The sequence below is a fragment of the Zonotrichia albicollis genome, chromosome 3 (genome assembly GCF_047830755.1).
Source record: "Zonotrichia albicollis isolate bZonAlb1 chromosome 3, bZonAlb1.hap1, whole genome shotgun sequence".
Classification (NCBI taxonomy): domain Eukaryota; kingdom Metazoa; phylum Chordata; class Aves; order Passeriformes; family Passerellidae; genus Zonotrichia; species Zonotrichia albicollis.
Genome location: NC_133821.1, coordinates 56,377,579 through 56,404,168, shown reverse-complemented (window position 1 = coordinate 56,404,168; position 26,590 = coordinate 56,377,579). Strand labels below are relative to the sequence as shown.

Sequence of the window (26,590 nt, the reverse complement as noted above, 5' to 3'; positions counted from 1 at the left end):
GGAATACTAAGAGTGGAAAAAATGTAGTTAGTTACATCAGATTTCAGTTCCATGAAGCCTCACTTTTAGGATAGGAGTTTGGAACCTGTATAATTCATCAGGGAATTTCCAACTAAGACTTCTGTCCAAAATACATGTAAGAAGAAATCTCCTTTTCCACTCAGTCTCTAACATGCTCAGATTGACAGCAAGGTGCCAGCTGTAGATTCAGTCACAGCTTATGCAATATGGAAAATCCAAGAGGAAAGAAATGAAAAGTAACCAACTCAGACTGACAAATGGGGGATTCGGCACTAGGGGAGCCAGACTTGGTTTTGGCACTTAGCCAGATACAACCAGCTCAGGTTTGTATTTTTAAGAATCTACCCTTCACAAAGGTTTCTAGGAACCACAGTAAAGTGCCTCTGATGTAAGTGATTCTCCAGATATCAGCAAATGGTGATATTCTGGGCACTTTCAAACAAAACTTTCATAAAAAAAGAAATCACAGCTGCTCCCAGCTGATGTAACACAGTTACATACCATGCCGCTGTAGGAATGGCGCAGCAAGATTGCATGCCCGTAGAGCAGTGTTCGATGTCCACCACCTTGTGCAGACTGAAAGGCAAAGAGAAATTATATATATATTGGTATGTTTTAATAAAATGGAGCTTTTTGAGAAAGAAAGAAAGATGAGAGAACACTGTGTACTTTAAGCCATCACTTGTTTGGTAAAAAATATGTTCTAGAATCTCAAATCCTTTTTCCTTGTGCTGAAAGGAGTTCAGCTTAGAGGCTGAACTGCCCCTAAACAGCTTTGACGTGTGTCATGCTACCCTCTACAAACTCATCTATTGTTAAATGTCTTCACATTCACCCATTTTTCCTACAAATTCTATCCTTCCAAGACAGATGGTATGCAGAGGGAGATTTTTTAATATTCTCCTTATTTTACCAGAGAGTAATGTGGTCCTCAGCCACAGTGAAGACCATCAACCTGCAAATTGCTTTGTCCCACACTGCTTTAATACTATCAGAGAGAATTCTTTATCTGCTAGGATAGGTAATTGTTCAAAGACATCCAAGCTAACTCAACAGTACTTGGAGGTTCTGAAAAATCAGAAATCACATCCAAGTAATTCTTCCTCTTGAGAAACAGCATAAATCTTGAGTAAAAGAAAATTAAAGTGATAAAATTCACTTTTATTCCAAGAAACTACAACCATTTCCCCCCAGTATTTTTACTATAGTTTCTATTAATCAATAATCAGTTTAATCACTCATGAAAGAATAAATAAATCTTGTTAAGGCATGAGTAAGCCTCAATTTCTCCTGAAGATTTATGTATTCCTTATGTTGAAATGCAGATGACTAGCACTGGACAGCAGCAGAGACTGTCTGAGAGGACACTGTCAAGAGCATAAGTTCATACTTCTCTGACAGAACAACTCACATAACATTATGCACAGCACACTCTCCAAGAAGCAGTGATAAGTAAATATTTTATTAGTCTATAGATGTGACAACTCCGTAAGCAGCATCACTCTTTCATATAGGAATCCTATATTTAATTTTAAGGAGTTTAATTTCTTATGGCATTTATACTCTTTCTTTTACCATAGAATACTGATCTTCTGTTTGACTGGAACATCAGATTCATTATAAAATATATCTAAAAAGAATCATACTGTCTGACATCTCTGGCAGCTACATTTCAGTGCTGAAGATCAATTTAACTGAATGGCTATGATAGCGACACACAATTATTTCCTTTCCATGTTTATTTGTTGTCCTTCTTTATCTTTTATGAGTTAGCATTTATTGAACTTTGAACTACTTGGTCAAGGAAAAAAAACAAGAGGGGTAGGTGGTGAAGCACCAAGCACTTCAAAGGTAATAATTTTAGCATTTTTAAGAAACTGCCAAGAGTTTCTGGCTTTTATGTTTATTGAGAAAAGAGCAGCTTGATGGACACAAGGTATATTTTGACTGTCAACAAACTGCATAGCAGCCAAAATGCAGGGAGGCACATTGAAAAATCTCTTTGGAAGGCTGAATGACATGAATTTTTACTAAGAAATAGTCAAAGTCATGGAGCTTGTCACAGGCACAGTCATGACAATAAGATATGAAAACTTAGCTCTGAACTACCATTAGCACCACCACTTTTTCCAAAGGCACAAGGAAAGAACAAGGCGTTTGATAACGTCAGGCCCACTGTGCCAAAGATGAGCACTGAATGTCTGCTACTCATCTCACTATGGAAGAGAGAAAAAACTGCTGTGAACACACTGCCCTACCAGCATTTCAGATTTACCTGCAAACTTTATCAACAGCATACAAAGGTACCCAACTAACAAAGTCAGTAATGCAAACAAAATGTCAAAATTTCACCAGTATTTTTATCAAATTATTCTATTTTATTATCCCAAAATTAGATATCTAACATAAAGATTTGATTGCCTGTTGCACAAAAGCTGAGAACAGCATAACCCACAAAATCACAGCAATATTAGCTTGCCCTTACTTTGGCTATAGTGATTTGTCTGTCTAGCACCTACTTTGTTAAATTCTCACTTGTAGCTGAACAGAAGAAAGGTAGGTTCTAAAAAATACAATCACTATTGTGAAATATGGAGGATTTTCCAATCCTCTTTTTTCCAAGAGGATTAAACAATTCTTTTTAATTAGTGTTACTTTGTCCATTAGAAGAATGCAACCAAGTCTGCAGTTTGTTTCTTAAATGTAAAAAACATTTACAGCATTTTCCACTTAAGGGTTTCTGAGAGGCAATCATAATCAAACCATTCTTTTGGAGACAAAGGGAAAAGATGAAACAGAAAAATACAGAAAAGGACAGAAAGCAAGGGTGGCTCTATGAAACTGCCTTCCATTTTGGAGCTTGTCTTCCAGGACATGTACATACCTGTAAGTTCATTTCCTATTTTAACAGCTCATTTCATAACTACATACTCAGCATTTATCTTCATGCCAGAAACTGCACAGCAAGTAGCTGTTGGACCATGATTGCCTACTGAAATACTCTTTGATTTTTAAAATGATCCATTTCATTTCCAGCAGAAAACTTTTAGATTTTCCACATTAAAAAAAAATAAAATTAACAACTGGACTTCTCTGGCAAAGATGCAACATTCAAGATGATATCTGACACTAAAGTTTTATCAAATTTATTGTAATATTGCAATAATACCATTTCAGAAGACTCTGCAAGTAAGAATACTTGGAAGCCACTAATTCAATCCATAATGGCCACAGATTTTTGCGCAGATGTATGAATGGCATTATAATGCAAGGCAGTTGCTAACAACCACATTATCATGAGTCTTATTTTCTTTATGTCTAAAATTTCCAATTTTCAGAGTAATTTCCAAGTTGAACAATACATTCATAGTTATTCCTTGAATAAAACCAAGCTGAACAAAAATACATTTATTTTCAAAGAATAACTTATCCATTGAATTACTACAAGCTGTGCCATTCAGGAGCGTCAATTATATTAACACAAAACTCTTCACATTTTATTCCCCAAGAATGAGGGGTATACAAAAATACTTAAAAGTTGTCAGAACTGGCAAACACTAAAGATAATTTCAGATTGAAGGTATAGGGGACTGACAAATTCACACTGCTTGTGAAAGCTTCATGTAAACTGCCCATCTCTAATGCAATATTTCTGCAGCTGGAATACAAGATTAATTTGGAGTCATCTCATTACCCAAAAGTCATTTCTAAAGAAAAGGCAATTTAGAACAGAACAACAAGAATTAGAGCTGAATAAATTAGCATTCAAAAAAACATAAACAGCTTTCAAATTCAATACATTGGAAGACCAGGCGATGACAGATTATTAAGATCTGAGCTGTTTAATTTGATGAAAAGAGTTATCGTAAACCAAAATCAAAAATAATAAGCTAAAATTTGGAAATATATTTTCCATGTTTTCTTAATAGAAAGATGATTAAAATGCCAAAAAGCACTCAAAACCTACAGCCTAAAAGCTATGTAGTAAATTGTGGAAATATAGAACAAAAAATAAATAAATTTTACCACAAATACCAACCCAATATGGAATAAGATATGTTATACCTGATTCAATCACCCCTTTGTAGCAGTACAACTTTGCACATACATGACTGCCACAGGCACAGACATGTAATCAATCACCTCACAGACCAAAAGACTCACACAACAGCACCTGCACTGCTGCACTCCTGGACATACGTGAGAAGCTGCAGGAAATTAATCATGGTCACACGAATACATGTTTTAAAACCATTTGTGCTTTTGGGAACCTCACTATGAGACTTTTTATAGGATGGTGAATAATCTTGTGGAATCCATGATTCTGAGTCACCCACTGCCCTTCCATTCTTTTTATACTAACAGCCTTATTTCTACTAGACAAAAACATCCCTTAGACCAGTGATAACTCTACTGCAAGCAAATGCTGATTTTTTTAGCTGAATTTTCTTCACAGGTCTGCACAATCTTCAAATGTGTGAGAATAGAGGAAAAAGCTCTGATCTTCAGGGAGGTACCAGAGAGAGAACTATGTGAAAGCATTTAGAAGTATTTAAATAAGAAAGTTATTTCAATGTTTTGTATATGTGAAGAAAAAGGTTCTAAAAATGTTATTATTCAGAAATAAAATGTTTAAGAAAGCCTGACAGCAGTTGCATTTAACACATGACTATTCAAACAAGTTTAGTCACCCACAAAAGCAATTTAAAAATACTGAATGTGTCACACAGGAACTGATTCACACTCTAGAAACATTCATACAAAATAACATAGCAAGTTTTTTAAGAAGAATGTAAAGGCTTTTCCTGTTTCATTCCATGAGAAGTCCATATTACTAGAATGGAGTTACTGATGTGCTATATGGAAAATGACAGTACAAAGACGAAAGGGTAAGGAAAAACAGCTTTGATAGACTTCAAAAATAATTTTTTAAAAATCAAATGAAACAATGAACTACATCAGTAAATCCTTCAAAACTGCAGTCCATGCAACTTATAGTTGTGGTATAGTATGACTTAATCAAAATCAGCTGTACAGCCTTCTATTTCCTCTGTGCCCCAGATCCAGCCCTAACAGTCTAGATGGAACTTATGACCAATCAATATTGCTTTTAATGGGTTTCTAAAAAAATACTACACAACTGCTTTCATGGCACTGAATATGGTGGTATACTAAAAGTGGTGGTATACTAAAAAGCAAGATGTGCCCCATTTTTCTTCGCAAGTGTTTTTCAAGGCAACTACTGTAAGACACCATTAGAAGTTTCAAATATGACTATTAGCAGTTGTTTCATATGTACATTTGAATAAAACAATGTCCTTTAAAGGTCTGACTACTCATACTTCATTAAAATGGAACACATTGGCATTGGCCATCTTGAAGTTAGATGCTGGAGACAACAGCATGTTAAACATGTGACACCAATACTTTTATAAAAGCACTTGCACTTATGAATACAAAAGGCATCATGCTCTCCGTCCCAAGGGTGTTCCAAGTGTCATGAAGTTCAGGAGCTCATACTGTTAGAAAACTACAAAGCTATTATAAAAATATTTCTCTTTCTAAATCTAGAAACTTAAGACTAAATGCATAAACAGAAGTATAGAATTAAATACAGAATAACCTATAGTCACCTCTTTTGAATCCTTTTAAATGTAAACCTACCACAAGTACAGAAATAAACCTAGCAGGATATTGTACCCACTGCTGATGGAAATGCTAAAAAATTATATTTACCTAAACAAGGACATGTTCTTCCAAGTGACAAAATCTTTTCCAAGTCCCTTCCCCAGGACCCACATTGCAGTTGCGAATGTTTTTCATTCAAGAGAATTTATTACATTCTGAAATTCTGGGTTTGATCAATTAGAAAGAAATCAAATAGGAAACCTGGGTCTGACCACATTTACTGGCATGAAAAAAAGCAACTACCATGCATTCTGAGCAAAAGTGTATTTAGGCTCTGGTGCTCCCAGCCTGAAATAACCTGTGTCAAGATCAGAGATGTAAGGCTGTTGACATCAATGCCTTTATCAAGATGCTGAAGAAAGCTTTTAAAACCAGCATGATAATATAAGTATTTATTGTGAGCTAGTTGCTGGGGAAAAAAAAAAAAAACACAAACCAAAAAAAAACAGTGACTGCACAAGAAACATGTGTTTTGTTTATATAAAATTCTTTGCAACTTCCTTCATTTAAGCAAATTAAAGCTTTCTATTTAAGCAAACTGCAAGACAAAACAAAAATTATTGAAAGGATGTGAAATACACGTAAATCTTGAAAATTTTGAATCCTTACTTAGAAGAAGGAAAACCCCAGATGGCAGAATTAGCCATGAAGTGAAAGGAATCAGGAAATTAATGAAGGGACCTGGGAGGAATAGGACAGAACAATGTCCCACAGTTTAAAACCATCTCACCGTGATTCTATACATAAATATTTGCATGACACTACAATAATTTCTGTTGAGGAGATGATTCTCAAAATATTTCCATAGCAATGTAATATCTATTCACCTGTTGATTTCATTATTAATGTGCAATTTCTCAATCTGTTTTAGACCAATGTTGATGGAGGCCAGTATTTATCTAAAATCAGCCATGATGCAGTGCTGCAAGCTGCCTAGAATAGGAGGCCACAACAGTAAGTGTTCAACAAGACCTCTTGCTCCCCACAAGTACATACTGTCTAAACTCTTTCACTCTGAACACAGCTTCAGATGACTAATGAGAGCTTCTTTCTGATACCAAGCAACAGCCAGCTGGAAAACACAGGAAGGCTCTTAATACCACTATGATCAATTACATGGAAAACTGGAAATGAAAAGCTAAAAAAAATTTTTTACATGGTCGGTTGACTTTGGCTAGATGCCAGGTGCCCCCTAAGCTGCTTTATCACTTCCTCATCTCAGCTGGACAGGGGAGAAAAAGTAAGATGGCAAACAGGAGAGATAAAGCAGTTTACTAAAGCAGAAGTGAGAGGTCATGCATGCATACAAGTAAAGGAAAAAAACAAAAAGATTTTATTTGCTATTCCACATCATCAGGAAATGTCTGGTCACTTCCCCAGAAGCAGGGCTTCAGCATGCTTCATGGTTGCTCCAGAAGCCAAATGCTGGAAACAACAAATGCCTACACTTTCTCATTTTCATGGCTTTTATAAATGAGCTGGCATCGTACGGTATGGAATATTCCATTGGTAAATTTAGGTCTAGTGTCCTAGGTATGTCCTATCCCAAGATCTTTCTGACATCAGCCCACAGATGAGAAGTGGAATGTTGAAGAGACAGTGCTGATGCTGTGCCAGTGCTGCTCAGCAATAGCCAAAACACTGGTGTGTTATCGACACCAATGAAAGCATAGCACTGTGAGGGCTGCTGTGGGGAAAACAAACTCCATCTCAGCCAGACCTAATACATTTGATGACAAAGCACTCAGACTAATGTCACTGAAGGCAACTAAATAGCCAGCGGATAGAAAAAAAGGTCCTTTTGGTCAGTAATTCAGCCCACCTAAAATCTGAGCATTCTGTTGGTGGTTACACAGAGAGCTGAGGATATCCATGGCTCTAAGTCTGGCATTTCAGTTTTGCCAGTTGAGTGCCAAGCAGAGTCCAGAAAACCCAAGCAGTGGTGAAAACAGAGTGTGTGGAAACAGGCTGAATCACTGCAGAACTTGTGAAGTAACCCTGGAACAGACCTAGAAGGCTTGCGAGACAAGAGTAGTCAGGCAAAACTAAACAACTGATGCTTGAAATACTAACACTGGGAAATTAAATCTCAAGCAACATCAGAGAACTTGAAAATGCTGCAAGCAGTAAAGACTACAAAGCTACAGAGACTAAGCCAAGAAGATCTACATCTTCTTCTTGCTCGAAGAAGTATACATTTTTATTTTAAAATCTTGATACAAAACAGAAAGAATTTCCTCTCCAAAGTTACAGCATCCAGGCCCAGAACCCTTGAATTCTTCTATGGAAGAAAACAACAATCCTAACCCTTTTGCAATCATTGTGCTCTTTGGTTGTTGTTTCCAGTGGTTGGCACCAAACAACTAGAATTTAGTTGCTTAAAATTTAAAGATACAAAGTAAATCAGTTCACTGACATGAGGCATTGAGCTAACATTCCCTCACTCTGCTCCTATCACATAAGAGCAATATCAAAGGGCGAATTCAAACAGTCTAAAACCCCTTTCTTTGTCTCACTGTAGCCTACACACCATGTTACATGAGAACAAACAGGAAGTTGAACCTCTCAAGACATTATATATGCTATACATATTCATGTCTTTATACTTTACTCTTAAACCACTACAGACTTTCTGTGAAATTCACTATCCAGAAAATGCTGCAAAAATTCAGTTATAGAGAGTAGTATGATTGATGACTGCTGATACCTACGCCCAGATAATGATGGCCACTGTGACAAACAAAAAAAAGTAAGAAAAATAGCAAAAAAACAAAACAAAACAAAACAAATTTCTTTTACTAACTTGATCAGCAGTTATCTCTGATTTTGTGGCAGGCCAATAAACCAAAAAAAAACTAGAAAAAAGACTTCAGCTAAACTACAGGTTTCCTAAAAATGGCTTGAATTTAAAGCTGCATCACAACATGTAATTTTGTTCTATATAAATATCACATAAAAATCTGAATTAGAATAAATCAGCTGGCCAAAAAAAACCCATAAGCATGTATTATTCACAGAACACGGAAATATTTTACTATCTACATTAAAAAGCCTGGAATAATTAGAAATTATGACAAATACTTGTGCCAGCACCATGCTAAATGATCCCAATTTTGCTAATATTGACCTGTTGGAAGGCAGAATTAGAAACACTTCAAATATAATTCATTATTAATATATTTGACACTACATTTATGTTATCACTTTCCTAGCAATGGGAAACATCACAACAATGAATAGCAGACACAGCAGTAAAAATTAATCAAAAGTAAATAATATTGATTGTCTGCTTCTAGATTTATATGTAAAACAAAGATTTATATTTATGGGTGAGGCAATACTTCCATTACAAATGCCTACTTTCGAGCACTTCCAGTGTTTTGGAAAAGAAATCACCCAGGAAGATAAAATTTATTGATTTCTCCTTTAGCCTAGTGAGGATTTCTCTTTCCCTATTCTCCTCCTCCTTATCTGCATAGAACATAGAAGAAATAATAAAAATCTTCCTGGTTATTTTAGAGCTAAATAAGCGGAGGAGGGAGGCATTTTTCACAGGTTAAGGATCGTGACTAAGCTTTTTCTGTTGTTGAACAGTACAAGGAATGTGAATCATCCTTGTCACTCGAGAAAGAAACTCACAGATAAAGAATAAGACAGCCGAGTGGGAAGAAAAGATGGATCAGCAGAGGAATCATGCTAAGAAAACTCCTCTGACATCATTAAATCCAGCCCTTAAAATAGAACTGCTTATCTAGCTGAGAATTGCTCACTTTTGGAGAGTGACAGTGAAGCAAGACCATACCATAGAAAAGAAAACTCTTAGGGGATGAAAATCAGTAAAGAAATCAGTTTATATGTTGAATTGTGAATAGACTGGTAATTAAAGTAGAAAATGGATAATCAACACATTTTGGAGAAAACTGCAGGTGATTATTTAATGCTAGTTATTCAAAATACTTGGAGGTTCAAGCGCTTTGTCATATTTTTAATGAGACAAAAAACAAAGGCAAAAAACAGCCCCAAGAAACAGAGCTCCAGCAAATGCCAGTGACAGCCCCATCCCAAAAATAGGCATCCAAGTGGGCATCCCAAATGCCCAACCACCCCACAGGTGAGACACAAAACCACCCAAACAGCATTATTGTGACAGAAGAAACAATGTGCTGTCCCTGCTTTCCTAAATGTTTTACTGTAACTTCTTTTATTTATTCATCGTGTCAAGATTTTGTATTTACCATGTAATGCTACACTCTCACTGAAAGGATTGGTATGAAGTGAAAATTAGAGAAAGCAGACTAAAGTCCTTTCTCCACAGTCTGCCTTTGGTCCTTCACAATCATAACCCCAAAATAAACCGGAGTCATCGTGGTTTCTAAATTCAATTTTTTTTTTAATTCAGTATGTTTTAGGTTCAAGAAGGTGAGTTTGATGTTGTTGTTAAAAATTAATAAATAGAATTAATTAAATTGTAGGAATACATAGGAAGTATAATACCAAATGTTTAACTTCCTTATCTTCATCATAAATTTCTGTAGATCAATGAGAAGGGAAAAAAAAAGAGAAAATGTGAAATGAACATTTGCTTTCAGGTGCATAAAAATGGGATTTGTTTCCCCTGAAAAAGTGAGTGGGATACACTCACTAGAAACCACATTTAAAAGGAACATTTATCATTGCAATTAACATAATTATAGCTCATGCTAGGAAGCAAAACAGCTACTCTGAACAAGACTTTATCCTTTTTTTGTTGTTGCAATAGTTTTCTCAGATTTTTCTTAATTTGAAATAATATAGCACATGAGACTCTTATGCTTAAAGATTAAACACAGTACAAGCAAAACAGGAGCCATGCCTGATCATCTTAAACAACTTGTTCTGATGAGTTTCTAAAAAGTACAATGTGAGCTGTTAAATCCTGCACTCAAAGTGCACTGCTGAAGAGCAACACCATTACTGTAGTAACATATTGTATGCAAATGCAAAATAAATTAAGAAAATTTAAACATTACTAAGACTTCATGCGCTGGTTTAAAAAAATTAAGTGCCACATGGCTGATGCTAGAAGATTATGGAAATGTTTACGCAAATTTTCATGAAGGCTGCTTAAGAATAAAAGGAGAGTGATGTGTTACATGCAGTGATTTTCTTTTCTTTGTCAGAGACTTATGGCCACCTTTCCCCTTTTGACCTCATCAGTTCATGTTCTGATATCACAAAGGTTGAAAATGAACACTGAAGTTTGTCTCTATCCCAAATGAAAAGATATTCTAGCTGGAGAGCTTCCAAGCAAGGCTGGCTGCTTTCATTTCGTATGTGCTTTTTTAAAGAGAAGTATCTGTTCTCAAAGATGTACAAGATGTTCTAGCTAAAAGAAAAAAAAAACACTATAATCTAATAATCTTAAAATGTTCAAAGACTTCTCTCCTTCTCTTCTTCTAGGGCTATTTGGTTGTTATCAGTATAGCCTTGTAGTTCTTACAGAAATTTTGCTGCTTTTACTGGGTGGTTCCAGAAACTAACCAGGAATCTTTGCTGAGCTTACTACAGTGGGATGTGTGTAAATTCATTACTACATAAACAATTTATGTGGATGATTAATTCAAATTAATCCTTTCCTATTTGTGAAAATCTGTATTTGTCAATAGAGACTTTCACTTGCCAACATGCTGTCAGTTTATCAAGGACATTAGATCTATCAAAAGACTTCAGTTTCTTCCAGCTGCCATTCATATATAAAAATTTATTCTGTGAATTACATGACCCCATTTTTTTTCTCATATTACAAGTACGATAAACAGCAGTCCTGTAAAATCTTATGGTTCTTTTTTTGATAATTTATTTAAATGCTTGATTGTAATCTTTTAACTACCTTCAAATTAAAGTGAATAATTTGTATCTTCTATTGATTACGAAAATGATACAGGACAATTCTTGTGCTGAATTTTTTGAAGGACCAGATATAACAATTCATTCTCTTCAGCTGATGTATTAAATGAACTATAGCAAATGCGAGAGAAGCAATTGTCATCTATTTGGGTCAGTCATATCATGTGCTTTAGAGCTACTTTGGTTCCTTAATAATTTTTAAGATAATTTACAGATGATTCTTAGAGCTAGAATGTGCTATGAATAAGCCCCTCAAGAAACAATTGAAAGACAACAGTGGGTGAGGGGAGTTTGAACACATATCTATCTATCTGTCTGTCTGTCTATCTATTGCTTTAAAAAAACACCATACTTTGAAATGTTATCACAAATACTTAAACATAAGTAATGCCCACAAATGCTAAGCAAATGCCCTGTGAATGTTCAGGCCAAGCCTGAGAAGTTGCATATCAGGACCTGTGAGGGCCACAGCTGCAAACAAATGGCCAGCACAGAGTTCTGAACACTCCTATCATGCTCCCATCATACTGTTCTGCAAGAACATTCTCCAAGGTTTTTAGACCAAATCTCTTCCTAGGTAAATGAGAATGCTTACTCTGAAAAACATTACCTCTCAGCTTGGGAAGAAAAAAAAAAGGAGAGAAAGAAAAAAAAAAACCAGCAGAAATTATGTACTTTATGTATGCAACAAGCTGTTACACAAGAAATGTTTTCAACTCATTCTCTGCAGAGGGCAGAACTTCCTGCTCCTTAACACTTGTTCTCTGTGTCTCAGGACAATTGTGCACATAAGTTTCTGGACTAACATTAGCAATTCAGAATGCATATATGAAAATTAAACAGATAGAACACACATTTAATTTCAAATTTACAAAGTCATTCTAACTTCCTGTCCTGGTTTTGTCTGGGACTGTGTAAATTTTCTTCCTGGTGGTTGGCACAGTGCTGTCTTTTGAATTTAGGATGAGAACAGTATCAGTAACATGCATATTCTAGCTGTTTCTAAGCAGTGTTTATAAAAAGTCAAGGACTTTTCAGGTTCTTTTATCACCCTGCCAGGGAGCAGGAGAGCACAAGAAGCTGGGAGGAGACGTAGCCAGAACAGCAAACCCAAACTGGCCGAAGGGATATTCCACACCATATAGAGTCATGCTTTACATACAAAATGGGGAGAAAGTTGGCCTGGGGCCACTGCTCAGGAGCTGGCTGGGCATCAGTTGGTGAGTGCTGAGCAATTGCATTGTGCATCACTTGCTTTGAATAGTCTAATTCCTTTTTCATTCAGATTATTATTATTTTGTTTTCTGTCCTCTTAAGCTGTCCTTATCTCAACCCAGAAACTTTGCTTTTTTCTCTCTGTTCTTGCCCTCATCCTATTGGTGGTTGGGGAGGCAGTGAGCTAGCAGTGTGGTGTTTAACTGCCTGCAGATTTAAACCATCAGTCTTTCTGGAGCCCAAAATGGGGCACAAAGGGTTGAGATACCAAAATATCTGACCAGAGAATGCTATAAAAATTATTTATAAGCATTCATTTTATTAGTTTATTAGTCTCTGGTCACAACGTTGACTTATTTGTTCTCGGAGTCCATGGAAATGTAGAATCATAGAATGTTTAGGGTTGTAGAGGACCTTAAAAGATCATCTAGTCCAAACTCCCACAATGAGCAGGGACATCTTCAACTAGAACAAGTTGCTCAGAGCTTCATCCAATCTCACCTTGAATGTTTTCAGGGATGGGGCATCCACCACCTCTTTGGGAAACCTGTTCCAGTGTCTCACCACTCTCATCATAAAAAAAAATTCTTTATATATAATATAGAATGACCCTTTTTCAGATTAAAGCTATCACACCCATCCTATTAAAACTGGCCTTGATAAAAAGGCCATCTTTCTTACAGCTGCTGTACATGTTCTCAAGTTGAATTATGTAACATATCTTATTTGTGGTATATGTTCCCTGCCATACTGTTTATCAGCTCTGGGGGCTGGATTAATGCCATTATTTTGTTGTATTTTGTAACATTGCATTAGGACAGGTTAAATTGAGGGTCGTGAGACTAACCTGGGGTTTGTACACAGCATTGCCACCGCCTCTGTATACCAGGCACCATCTATTAGAAATTATTAATAATTACATCTTTTATCTTTACTTCAAGGAGAGCCAATCTATGGGGGAAATACCTTCTTCCATCTTTCCCTTCTCCAGACTAATTACAACAGTGCTTGAGAATTTTGAATATTCTCAGGATGTCTGAACGAGCATGTTCCTATTGCTAGAGCTCCTGAATGTGTTTCAGGTCTTGTTTAAGGTTAAACAACTATTTAAGAATACCACCCAGAGATCTGCACTGAGGCTGGATAGTGATGAGTGGCAGGGTATGTGGGATAGAATACACAAGTGCCTAGGACAATGGTCACCTCCAACATTTTGCAATTACAACTCTGAACAAATGCAGTATACTGAGAAACTAGTAAAATATTTGGAAAAGGTTTTCTGTCATCCTGGCAATTCCAGAAAGACACAAATCCCATACTTTAGCCTGACTCAGGTCTACTGAGCCCTGTTCAACATTATTCAGTACCCTCAAGGGGCAGAGAAGGTCTCTGGATCTGACGGCAAAAGGACAGGCTCTGCAGCTACCAAAGCCCTGGCACTGCAGCTGAACCAAAGAACCAACACATGCCAGTGTCAGTCTTCTCAGTACACAAAAAGAAATATTGGAAGCAAAAGTGAGGTCATTTAGTAAGGGATGAAAGAGCATCTTCTAAGAGGGAGCAGGAGGAAAAAATTAACAAGGCAGACTATCCCAAAGCAGGGCCACCACAAGAACAGGAGGAGGGAGAGAGGCAGGCACTGATAAAGGAGAATAAAGAGCAAAAACTCACAAATGAGGTGCAGACCACTGATCTCTTTCCCTGAATGAGCTGTGAGATGTGTGAAAAGACTTCAACTGCTGTCTAGTGTCTAGGTAAGCTCATTGTCACCTTCCTGCTCCTATGTTGGGAAAAGGGGAGCAGCAGCCCAGAATTAGAGGGTCAGGAAGCAAAACAGCTGGGATTCCTTTCTTTGATAAACAAAGTGGTTGAAAAAAGGGTACAAGTCCTTAGGTTCTGAAGGCAACTTCTGTAAGGTGTGAAAGAAAGGTATCCCTTCAAGAAAGATATTATATGTCACCTAGGCAAGTGGACCACCCCTGAGAAAGATATCCAGTACCTGAAGAAATTAGCCATGCTGGAGGTGGGTTAATTGGCTGGCCAACTCCAGGAAAATGAAGAAAATCTCTTTTCCTCTATCACGTCAGCGGTGGAAAAACTGGTCCAGCAGCACAGAGATCCAACTCCCCACCTGTATGGACCAGTAACTCAACTATTAGGAGTAAGCTGTGCTCTGCTCAAAAGAGAGGACACAGTGAGTACACACCACCCTGTAGTTTGACCTGAGTGACCACAAAGAGGAGAACTAAGGAGGAAAATCTGCTTCAGTCCTAGAGGCACAAATATGTGAGTTGCAAAGAAAAACAATCACAAACGGGGTTCTTCCAGGAAAATTGCTGGTCCAGTTTCCTGTGGGAAATTCCCGAGAGCAGAAGGGCTGATCTTACTCTTAATTGAAGGGACTTCTCATTCATATTTACAAGAAGTGAGTAGTCAAAACTAGTGCTAGGACTACAAGGACCTTGCCCACAGAAAGACGGATGAAAAGGACAATTGGACTTTTCTGGATTTTACTGGAACTGTGTGCATCCAATGGTTTGTCTCATCAGACCCACAGTGATAGAATAATCTAGTATACACTAGTATACTCCAGTTTTAATACCTTCAATTCCCATTTGTATTTCTGGAGTGACAGGGAGATCCCAACAACTGACTGTATTGGAGGTCAAAGAGAGCCTGACTAGAAATGAGTGGCAAGAGCACTCCACTGTGACTGGGTGAAGGGAGTGAGTAAGCAGTGAGTACAGTAAATCCTGTACAAGTGAGACCAATGCAAATTTGATGACTAAATGCATTGAAATTACCACTTTCTCCTTCTCTTGTTAAAGAAATCAGTGTCCTCTAATTTTCAATGCATTTCTTCAGTGTTCAATTTTTTCAGAAGTTGTCCTGAGAGGTAGGACAGGTAATTGAATGTAACCAACAACAGGATAATCATATTCCTCTGATTAAGTCTTCAGTTGCATATGCTATCTGACCTTTCAGGGACAAATGTGAGTGCTTAGCATCAAACAAATATCCTCATGAAGAAAATGCACTGAGCACTCAGCAGCTGGAATACCTTACTGGCTTGGAACAGTATTTGAAAAAGGAAAAGCAATAGAAAAGCCTTTGCAGAATTTCAAATCATTATATTTGAGGAACATAACACTCATCATTCTATTAATCCTCCTAATTACCTCCTCCTTCTCAAAATAAAGGAGATAATTGACATTTAAAACCTACTGAAGATTTATCTGAGTACATTTAGGATGTGTTTTAAATATATTTACAGCTATTTGAGGCCATTATATTCCTTGGCTCCTTGGACAGCTTTCAGGTAGTTTATCACTTACTATTCTAATTTATCATAATTTCACCTTACTTCTTGAGTTTTCTGGCTAGATGCAAAGAGAAAAAAATATTATGTCTATTTTATTTGAAATTTTTTAATAGAAAAGTTGCCAAAAATCCTTTAATTTAGAGATCATCTTCTGACTATATCTTTTGTGGAATTCTCATAGCATTCCATTTGCTCTGTAAAAATATTAGACCTTTACACTAACCTACCCAACAAATACTGAAAACAAGTAAACTGAGATATTTTGCTGTAATTCACAGAAATTACTATTGCTACATAGAACACAGCTTGAAATTCTCAGCTCTGTAATATGGACTGAAGGAGAAACACCAAAGAAACCTTAGCATGTATTTGGAAATGTCACTATTTGATTGAGACAGGTTTAAATGCATATACACATAGTTTTCTTTTGAAATGAAATAGTGTACATTAGAAAATGTTTGTATCAGTTTATTTTGCTGATGTGAATTAGACTTGGGCTGCAATTAGCATCTGCTAAAATATACAATACTCTAAAGATGGAATTACAGATGTGATTGAAACTATCACTGTAGGTGTGACATTTTAAGCAGCATTTCCATAGTCATTCCATTTTGATATGCCTGTTCACTTCAACATCATACAGTATTATCTCACATTTTCCTTCAAGACATGTATTAGAACTGAGTTCTCAGTATATGAAACTGAGTTAACAGTGCTCATATTACTCCCTACACTGAGCCACCTCTGCAGTCTATGTTATATCTAAAATTTGAATGCAAATCCTTTATATTTGAGGATTAAATATTTGTGCACAAATAACGTATTTTCCCACAGCAATATGAAAAATTAATCTATATTTCAGCAAATTAACAAAGCGTGAGCAAGAAATTATAAGAAAAAATTGTCCTTATATAATTCACTTAATGCTTGAAAATCATACTGACTATAAAGTACTGATGTGTACTCAATTACTTTAATAGAACTGAAGATGTATTACTTGAATAATTCCCCTTGATGAAGCCTTGTTTTGTGGCTCACTCCAGCCTCCACAAGAACGCTAGGTTGTTTCCACTAGTCAAATTCCATTTGTTATATTTATCTCACTATCAAAGTGAGAATTTATTCACTACTTCTCAGCTTAGAAGTCTCGGTAATGAAAAACAATTCTTTCTAAAGTGGGTGTTCTTACTCTGCAAGTTTCTTTTCTCCAAAGAAATTGAAAATCAGCTTCACTAGTGGCATAAAGCTGAGCTAACATACTTACTACTTGAGGAGAAAAGAAAAAAAATTATCATTATCCTCAGCAGAAGATGTTTCTCTGTCTCAAAAACTGAAGACAATTGTACAATGTTGTAACTAGCATAGCTTTGCCATCAGCCAGGATAAACATGAGAATTCTTGTACCTTGCACTTTGAATTTAAGAAACCAGACACTGCATTTCCTTTCAGGTAAAAAGCTCTTCAGAGTAATCCCTCCAGAAAACAATAATTCTGGACGGCTCTTAATGCCAAATTTGCAAAATCATTTACCAACTCGATATAGTTAAATGTGTAAAAAGGCCAAATCATTACATCACCAGAGATATCCAAGGAAATTTCTTATCCTTACACTGATACTGTGGGATCTCAGGATTTGAGTCCTGGGATGCAAGGCCCCCGAGACCACCCTTGGGGGGCCCGGGAGTCCTGGAATGTTGCCAGAAGTGTCTAGTGGCAAGACTTTGACCCTACACGGGAGACGACACCTTTATGAAGATAAGAGGGCCTCACCAGAGTGAAGGGTGAAAAGATTAGCTAATTAGAGGGTGAGAAACAGAGTTTAAGATTTATGTACAGGGGGGTTTAGAGGAGTAAGATGGAGGAATTGGGGTGTGTCCTGCCCTCCTTCTTCTTCCTCCTCTCCTCCATCTTCTTTGGCCACGGTGGCACCTTTGGATTAGTTATTACTAAGAGTACACCGAGCTATAAGAATAGATGGTATTGGGGAAAAATGATAAATATTGTATACGTAACTAGGGGTATAAAGATACGTAGCGGTCCGTGAGACGGCTCAGTGTGCCCATAGCTGACTGCTGAGCGGATCTTTGTTAGGCTGAAAGAACATCTTTTAGATAAACAATTAATAAACATAAAACCAGAAAGAAGAACTGAAGCCTCTTCTCGTCCTTCGACCCGCGGGCTGCCCCAAGGCCACCCCCGGGCCTTCCAGGCCCCTCAAACAGCCGAGATAAACCGGACATGATACCTGCTGTAGAGCTGAGCAGTTAACCTGAAAGCCAAGGCAGACACACAGGTGCTTTTATGAGTGCATTAGTCCTGTTGTATGCAAGTATACAACACCTCCCTTGAGATCACAAATTTGCAAGCACATTGCTAATTCACAGAAAAAGACACTTTAAAATTATTTCCCTTATTTCATAAATACATTAAAAGAGAGAAAATGTCAGGGAGATTAAAGGAACTCCTTTCACTAGGTGTTATTCAGTTTCATCTTACTTCATTACTGTCATTTTCTCTGTAAAGAAAATATAATCAGGGTCTTCGAAATTTTGGTTCAAATTTAATAAATCCCTTTGATCAAGTACTGGGGGTTCCCCACCTTGGTATTTTTATAAAAAACTGAAAAGCCTTTTTCAGATATGAAATGGGAACAAGGATGCCTTACTTCCACTAGGTTTTACATTGGGCAAGATTCTTTAATCTATTTGATTCTGCACTGAAGCAGATCTACAAGTCTTCACTGATACCTGCTCAGAGACAAAAGGATGAAGCCAAGAGTTCAACAAGGATCTTAAAGCCATTTAATTTGTACCCAGCTTCAACTGAGAGCCCATACTTTCAGTAGAATAATGATTTTGGAACAAAATCACAAGAAAAATTATAGCCATTTGACAGAAGTACACAGGAACTGGAGTAATTTCTTCTAAAACTTTTGTTAGCACACTTCATAGGCTAGAACAGCTCAGAAGTGAATGACTTTAGCTTATCCTTTGAACAGCATGAAACTGCTTACAGCAAGTTCAGCTAGTAATTTGCTCATTAATTTGACATGAAGTTTCTCTCTGGGCTTGGGCTTTAAGGTTCCCACAGATAGATATAACTAACACACTTGCTTTAACCTTGTGTGCTCTGTGCTGGGAAATGGCTTATCAAGAAATACATGTGTTAGAGTGAGGTGTCTGCCCCTGTGAGCATGCAGCTTTTCAGCAGCCAGCTTTCTACTGAATCAATTCACTGCACCTCCAGGCCCCATAAGACCTCTGGTAACACTGGAGTTACAGAGGGAGTTAAAAGCTGCTTTACAGGCCAGACTGGAGCTTCATCTGAGAGAATAATTTTATGTATGACAGTAAAGCCAGTATGCACTCCACCCCCACCAGAGAGGTTGTCTGGATTATAGAATCAGTCATTAGGAAAAGTTATTTACCCAATTTAACTTGGAATGACACATTTAGCTTTGCTCTCATGGGAACCAGTTCTTTTAAAAATGGTTTAAGAACACATTTTGATGAAGCAGTCTTTCTGAAGCAAGATTTTGATGTTACTAAGTTCTGAATTTAAAAGCAAGCAGCCAAAAAAAACCAAACAAAAAACCAAAAACAAACCACCAAAACAGCAGATCTGATTTCTATTTATGCAAGTAATACTACATTTTCCATTAACAGATTATGAATTCTTCAATCAAAAATGAGCCACGTCAGTGTCACCAATAAACTTCTGGCAATAATATTTTATGTGTTGTGGAGTACGAGCAGAGGTGCCTGTATAGTACTGAGCGTGCTTTTTATTGCTGTTTTTTCTCTTTATAGCAAAACTCTTCATAGGAATAAAATAACAGAATCTAAAAATGTATAACCAAGCTTTCTCAGTCATAAATTGGACAAAATAAAAAGATAACCTGACCATCAGTATGTCTTAAAAACACTTAAAATCAATTTTATAGCAATTGATGGTTGTCATAAATACTAGACCCACAGAATATGGATAATGCAGTCATACTGATACAATTAGCAAAAGTTAATACTTAACTGCAGTTATTGTTTAATAAATATTACAAATATCTACCTATGTATGTGACGTGTCACAGATATTTTTGAGTATGGTAGAAACAGTGTTGAAAAGCCTAAGCCACTATTTAAACAATGTACTTACCTACAGGAGTCTCAGGCAAGCTCTAACTTGAGTCACTACTTACTACAAAGATGTAATAATCACAGATTAAAATTCTGTAATTTCTGGCTGAAATAAAACAAGACCAGTCTACAGTTATGTTATTGGCCATATTTCAGAGGACACCTGAGGGTGTCTCTGGTCATGTGCAGCCCAAACTAAGTGATATGAAACCAAGGAGACCTATTATAGTCCAAGCTTTCAGAGAGGCCTCAAATATTCACAAGGTGAACAAACAATTCTACATACATTTTACGACCACTAACTCTTACATAACACTGGTGTTAGAGATTACATTGAAGAAAAACACACATAAACATGTCCCACAGGGGGGAGTTATATCAGATGCCCAAACAAATATGTATGGTATACACAGACACATTAGGTAAGGCCTTAACAACACATTAAGCAGACAATTGTGCTTTATTTGCTAAGATCTAGGAAATATTGTTTTTATTCTGTAGCAGCTGTTCTGCATCACTAAATATATTTTGTATACTTGCAGTTACACATAGCATCACACATTATTTATCAGTATTAACTATCTTACTGTCATGCAGTTTAAGATTACAGTGTCTATACTGGAAAAGACAGGGTGGGTTACAGAATGGAGTTAAAACATTAGACAGCAGGGCTCAAAACTGAAAGTCAGTAATCATACTTTTCTATTACATGACTCTGCGATCAAATTTAAAGAGATAAAAGTCACTGTGGTAACATGAAATTTGGTAGGACAATTCAGGAGTGACCAGATTTTACAGGACCATGCATTCGCCTCTTTTTTTGGTTTTTTTGAGCCATGCAAGTTGAAGGGTCATGAACACACAGGGTATCAAAACAGACAGGTTAGACTCAGTGGCAACATGGAACATTTGGAATCAAGTGAATAAAAGACAGAATCACATACCCATTTTTCCACATCAACTAGCTGTAGAAAGAAAAAGCAAGAAATCAGTAAATCTCTTTCCTTAAATACAGCATATCAAAGTCTATTTTGAAGTTAACATTTCATATTTTCAGAAATGTATCTAGTATGAAAGAAAATGTGTTCTATTCTATAGCTTCTAGTAATGAAGATATTCTCCTGGCATCTTCTCTTTAAAATGCCAATACCTCACTTTCTGTCTTTATTTTGTGGAAAACACTTCAAATTCTAGAAGTCAAAAATGTCCCTCTAAAATCAGATAACAGGCAGCAAAGGAAGACTGATGCTGAATTATTTCCACACTGTATTCAGTACCAACCAGTCAAAAATGCAGAATACAGTATCCTACAAATCATCTCTCCATTTCCTCCTAAGTAAAGCTCTGCCATTAGTGAACATCATTCACTTGGAAAGGTTTCATTGCTGCTATTCATGATTTGTCAATTTAAAGAATGTCATAATATTAAAGTTAAAATTAGGGGTACCTGTAAAACCCTAACCCTACAACCTGTAGCATATGAGAATATCTTGCACAAGAACAGAGAACAGCACATAAAAATGTCATCCATTTCTTCTACAGGTAAAGTGAGAATAACTCCAAAAGCTTAAGGTTTCACATTACCAATGAGTTTCAGGACTCATTAAGGAAACAGATTTTAAATTACTCTCTCTAAAAAGTCTTTGGACTGCCTTACAGTCTCAGATAGGATTGATATTATCTACTAGAACACAATTCAGCTACTAGAACAGTTAGTATGCCACTACCTATTAAATACTTTGTTGGCACCAAGAGCAGTATATCTGTAGCAGATTGCTCTCTGGACTTGGCACAGAAAATGCTGCAGAATATCATCCTTTCAGAGGTTTTACAGTGTTCACATATTGACCTTTTGTTAGCAGATGCCACATAAAAGTTAAATAATTTAAGATAGCTTAGAGAAAAGCAAGAGCAATTTTCAAAACCAGTAATATCTAGACGTCAACTTGCTTGTAAAATTACTGTAATAAAAGGCAATGTATTTAGTTCTCATCTGTTAAAATAACTCAATTGAAAGTGAACTTTCTCACTTTTAATATACATTTCAATTAAAGAGCAGCTTTATGTTTTTTGTTCAGTGCTACACAAAATTCTGATTTGCCCCTATTTATTTTCTCAGCAATCTTTACTGTGACTTTTGTTATCAACCACAGCTGCAGAAATGCCTCCTCAAAAACAGCTAAATATATTAAAACAGGTACATGATAAGAAATTATTTGATAAGATGTCAGCAAGTTTTAAAAGTAAGCAATGATTTAAATCTAAATGCAACTACACTTTCTTAAAAACAACCACACTGTCTTAAAAAAGGAGTAAAGAATAGCCAAGTTAGATTTATGTACAAGTATTTCTTTTATTATCCTGCCTTTGATGCATCCTTTGTTTTGCTAAAATTATATACGCTCTGAAAACAGCACTGCAAGCAATTTGCCTGTGTGACAATGCTAGAAAGAGGTGATGCATGCTTTATTGCCCTGCTTTGAGAAGAAATTGCTGTCCCAAAGCGTAAGTGAAAAAGGCAGCCTCAACTGTTATCAGAGAACCCACTCAAAGCTCAACAGCCATTATCAGTTTTACAATTAATTGCCTCATAATTGCTGAACTGTCCACCTACTTTATTCTTATGGACACCAGATAGCTTCATGAGTCATGTGCAATATTTTCCAAGTATTTATACACTGCACACACTAATTCTGCTTTGGTACATTCATGTTTAAATAGAATGTCTCTCAGGACAGGCACTTGAATCGTGCATGTACACTTGTCAAACCGTACAGTTTGACACCCACATGGGAATGACTATGAATTCATCCAGAGATCTGACTCTGAAAGTGTGGTGCAGTGCACAGCACAATAAGATCCTCCATATGTAATTACAGCCGTATTTTATAGGCCTTCTGCTGTGAGCTTCGTCAGAGCCCTCCCAGGTCTTGCTGTGCTCCTGTTTCATCTGTGGGAGAGTCCTTTGAGTGACTCAAGTCACAAAAAAAGACATTTCTTTCTTACAGGCCACTTTGTCACAAATTCTAAGACTTTTTTGTGCAACTTATGGAAATAAAATTTTGTCTGCTTTTGGAACCTATTCTGGAAGACTTGTGACCTTGTCATTTAGTATCCCCCTTGGAGGAGGAAAAAGGCATGCTAGAATATTATATCTACTCATCTGGAAATTTCTAGGAACACGGATTAGGTAAAGCTAAAGATAAATAAGATTACTCATATCCAAGAGCAATTGCCCTAATGTAGACAAAATAAATGCAAAGCTCACACAAACAGAAATGAAATAGCTGATACCTCAGTCTAGCACATGTTTCTAAGATCTAAGCTATGATTCAGAAAACAAGTAAGCAAATGCTTCACAGCACATCTAAATACAGATTCTGTTTCACACTGACACCTCCATCTTTTGTCTGTCTTCAAGACTAGAAGCCACAGGAACCCTTTTCCCATGGATTTCCCAGCACCCATCCAAATTCAGGAAACACTAAGAATCAAAGCTTCTGTTGCTATATATGCATTGGTCATTAATCCAAGGGGAGAACTGAAAAAAAAAAAACCAACATACAAAACAAAACAAACAGAAAATTCACATACACACCAGAGAGTGAACAAACAAGCAAACAAATTCTAACATTCTCTTTTACCAGACCACATTTTATTACCTCTCTTTTTTTGGAGTGCTTAATTTTCTTGGACTTGAAATTACCTGTTCTACATAAATAATTCAGGTTTTCCTGACTTGTTCACCTGTTAGGAGGTGTAGATCTTTCAACTAGTCTAGGAAGGTTTAAAATTCAGGATAGGCTGGGGACATAGTATGAACGGACTGGCAGTCACTTCTGAAGTTACCTCTCACTGCGGCATCTCACAGTAACTGCTTCATTTCAATCATACATTGCATTAGACACAGTCCAAAAGAACAGTACAATCATTTACTTCATAAAGCACAGGAATTTTTGCCTAGTCAGAAAAAAAACCCCAAATCCCTGGAAATCAATAACTTTTTTTCATCCAGCTCATCTTCTCTCCTGACCATTAAGTCATATTTTTTGGAAAAATAAAATGTTTAGGTATGTATATACTGATTTTTTTCTCTTTTTCTTTACCCAAAGAGGATCTGGATTTACAACACTTCCTCCAGCAGAGGATGCATAGTCCATTTTAAAAGATATACATGTCAAAAGCAGTGTGCTACTTAGAATTTTTTTTTCCTTATGCACCTGGTACTCAAAGATTTTCTAAGGAAAAAAAAAAAGAACATGACACTCTCTAACACTGGATATCATAATTTAGTGAGTACATTTCTATGTGACAATTCTGAGTACAGGAATTATTATCTTGCCATGAGAACATGAGAGTAGGAAAAAGACTGAAGGATATATCATGTCTGGAATTTATTTAGTGACTGCGAGCTACTTATACTACAATAATCATTTTACAGAAAGCTACTAATTTGAGCTCAAAAGAATTACTGCTAGCAAGTAGCCATCAACCTAAGTTAATGAGTAAAAATTATGACACTTGAAACTGGAGAGCAGTGGATAATAAAATGGTACAGCACCCATATATCTGGGCATCTAAAATATACAAGTAGTGCTATAAAAATAAACCCAAGGATTACAAGTTTTGTTCTAAGAATCAAGCAAAAGATCAAAGATGGCATTTAGAATGATGAAATAATCTCCCTCCTTGAACTAGAAGAGAGCACTATACTACAGTCTTAATACTTCCCTTAAAATTTCAGGTTTCTCTAGTAAGAAGAACATACAGTCAATTATTTGGCTAATAATTTACTGCTATGCTAATCCAGAAATCCCAGATTGATCTGCACTTGCTGACTCCTCTTCAGAGGCACATCAGAGCTCCAATCTTTTCAGTCAAGCTTTCATTTTAAATGCATTTAATCCAAACCAGAAAGCCGGTTTTTTATCTTTTTTTCCCAAGCACTGCATATGCCCAGAACTACACTAACCAGACATAAAAGCAAGTTAAAAGAGTAGAAATGTTATTCTGCTACCCCTACTTTCTCTTCATCATAAGAAGCCAGGAACTAACTGCAGAGAAATAAAGAGGGATCTTGCTGGCATTATAAGGAGGTTTTTTTTCATTTTTTAAATTTGACAGAAAGCAGGATCACAAAACATGTGCTGAATTTCCACTAATACAGAGGCATTAATTACATGTGCACAAGCTACAAAGTAAGCTACTTTAAGCTATGAAAACAACCTCCCATTCCTAATTCTGGCTTCTGTATTGTGTTTTCTTTCATCTCCTTGAGCAGCACACAAAAATACTAAGGAATTTTATTTCACAGTGTATAGGAGAATCTCAGCTGACTCCTGATAATCACATTCTCTGCAACAATTTATGACAACTGCCATGATAATTATAATATATTGCCATGATCCACACATGGGATTGTGACTGAAATCTCAATGAAGAAATGTATACCATTCACTAGTAGATGTTATACTTTCCCTTGCACTTAAACTCATTTATCTTAACCAAACTCTTATTTTAAAAGTTGCTTTTTTTTTTTTCATTTCTCTCTTGTGGAAACTGAGAACATATAGCAAAATCTTTGTCTAAAACTTTATTAAAGATAAGCAAGGTGAGAATAAGTAGAATTGAACTACATTCCAAATTGAATTGTATTCTTCACTTCTATTACAACACTTGATTAGCTTCATCGACACCTTGACTTCCTGAATTTAATATCGAACAAGCTAATTAATGATATGCCTTCTGTTCCAGCCCAAGGTTGTCTTCCAGCGTAGGCTTTTGTCATCAAGACACTTCAAGAGTTGCTTTCATGTCTATTTGCTTTAACTCCTTCTCTGCATGTAACTTAGATCAGAAAATGTTACTGGGTAGAAACAAAGTAACTTGTCTCCCCCAAACATCATTTTCTACTAATCATCACCCTAGAAAGAAAACTTTGAGACTCCAAGGGTCATGGAAAGGCCAGAAAAAGGCTTGCAGCTACTTACCTCCAAAATAGGAAACTTGTCTAGGATAATAAAAATGTTTTATTTCATGCCACGCATCCTCATCCAAACATGGTACGCACATAAAGAAGGGCCATGTGCCAGGCCAGAAGTATTTGCGTGTGACAATTCTGTGATTTGAAATAGATACTGATTTTATTCCTGTCCTTGTTTGACCCTGAGGATAAGCAGAGTGTAAAAACACTGCGCCTGCCATTCTTGATCTTTTCCAGTACTTGCAGTTGATCCAAGTGCAGTTGATCAAAGCCCAGCCATATTCTTTTCGTGCCTTATTTGAAATGGCCCACTAACAATCACTTCTGATGCTAAATAAGGTG

General features: G+C 36.5%; 1 protein-coding gene across 16 annotated transcripts in view; it reads right to left on the bottom strand.

Annotated features, from left to right (window-relative positions):
• The window catches only part of RYR2 (ryanodine receptor 2), a 384,087-nt gene that overhangs the window by 226,167 nt on the left and 131,330 nt on the right, over positions 1-26,590 (bottom strand). For 14 of the 16 annotated variants that reach the window (XM_074537522.1, XM_074537518.1, XM_074537525.1 and 11 more), the window contains 2 exons: positions 21,210-21,230; positions 523-597 (listed from right to left, as the gene is read on the bottom strand). In XM_074537522.1, coding sequence (XP_074393623.1) covers positions 523-597; positions 21,210-21,230 — 96 coding nt within the window. The remainder of the gene's footprint in view (positions 1-522; positions 598-21,209; positions 21,231-26,590) is intronic. The other 2 variants (XM_074537533.1, XM_074537520.1) reach the window with 1 other exon arrangement.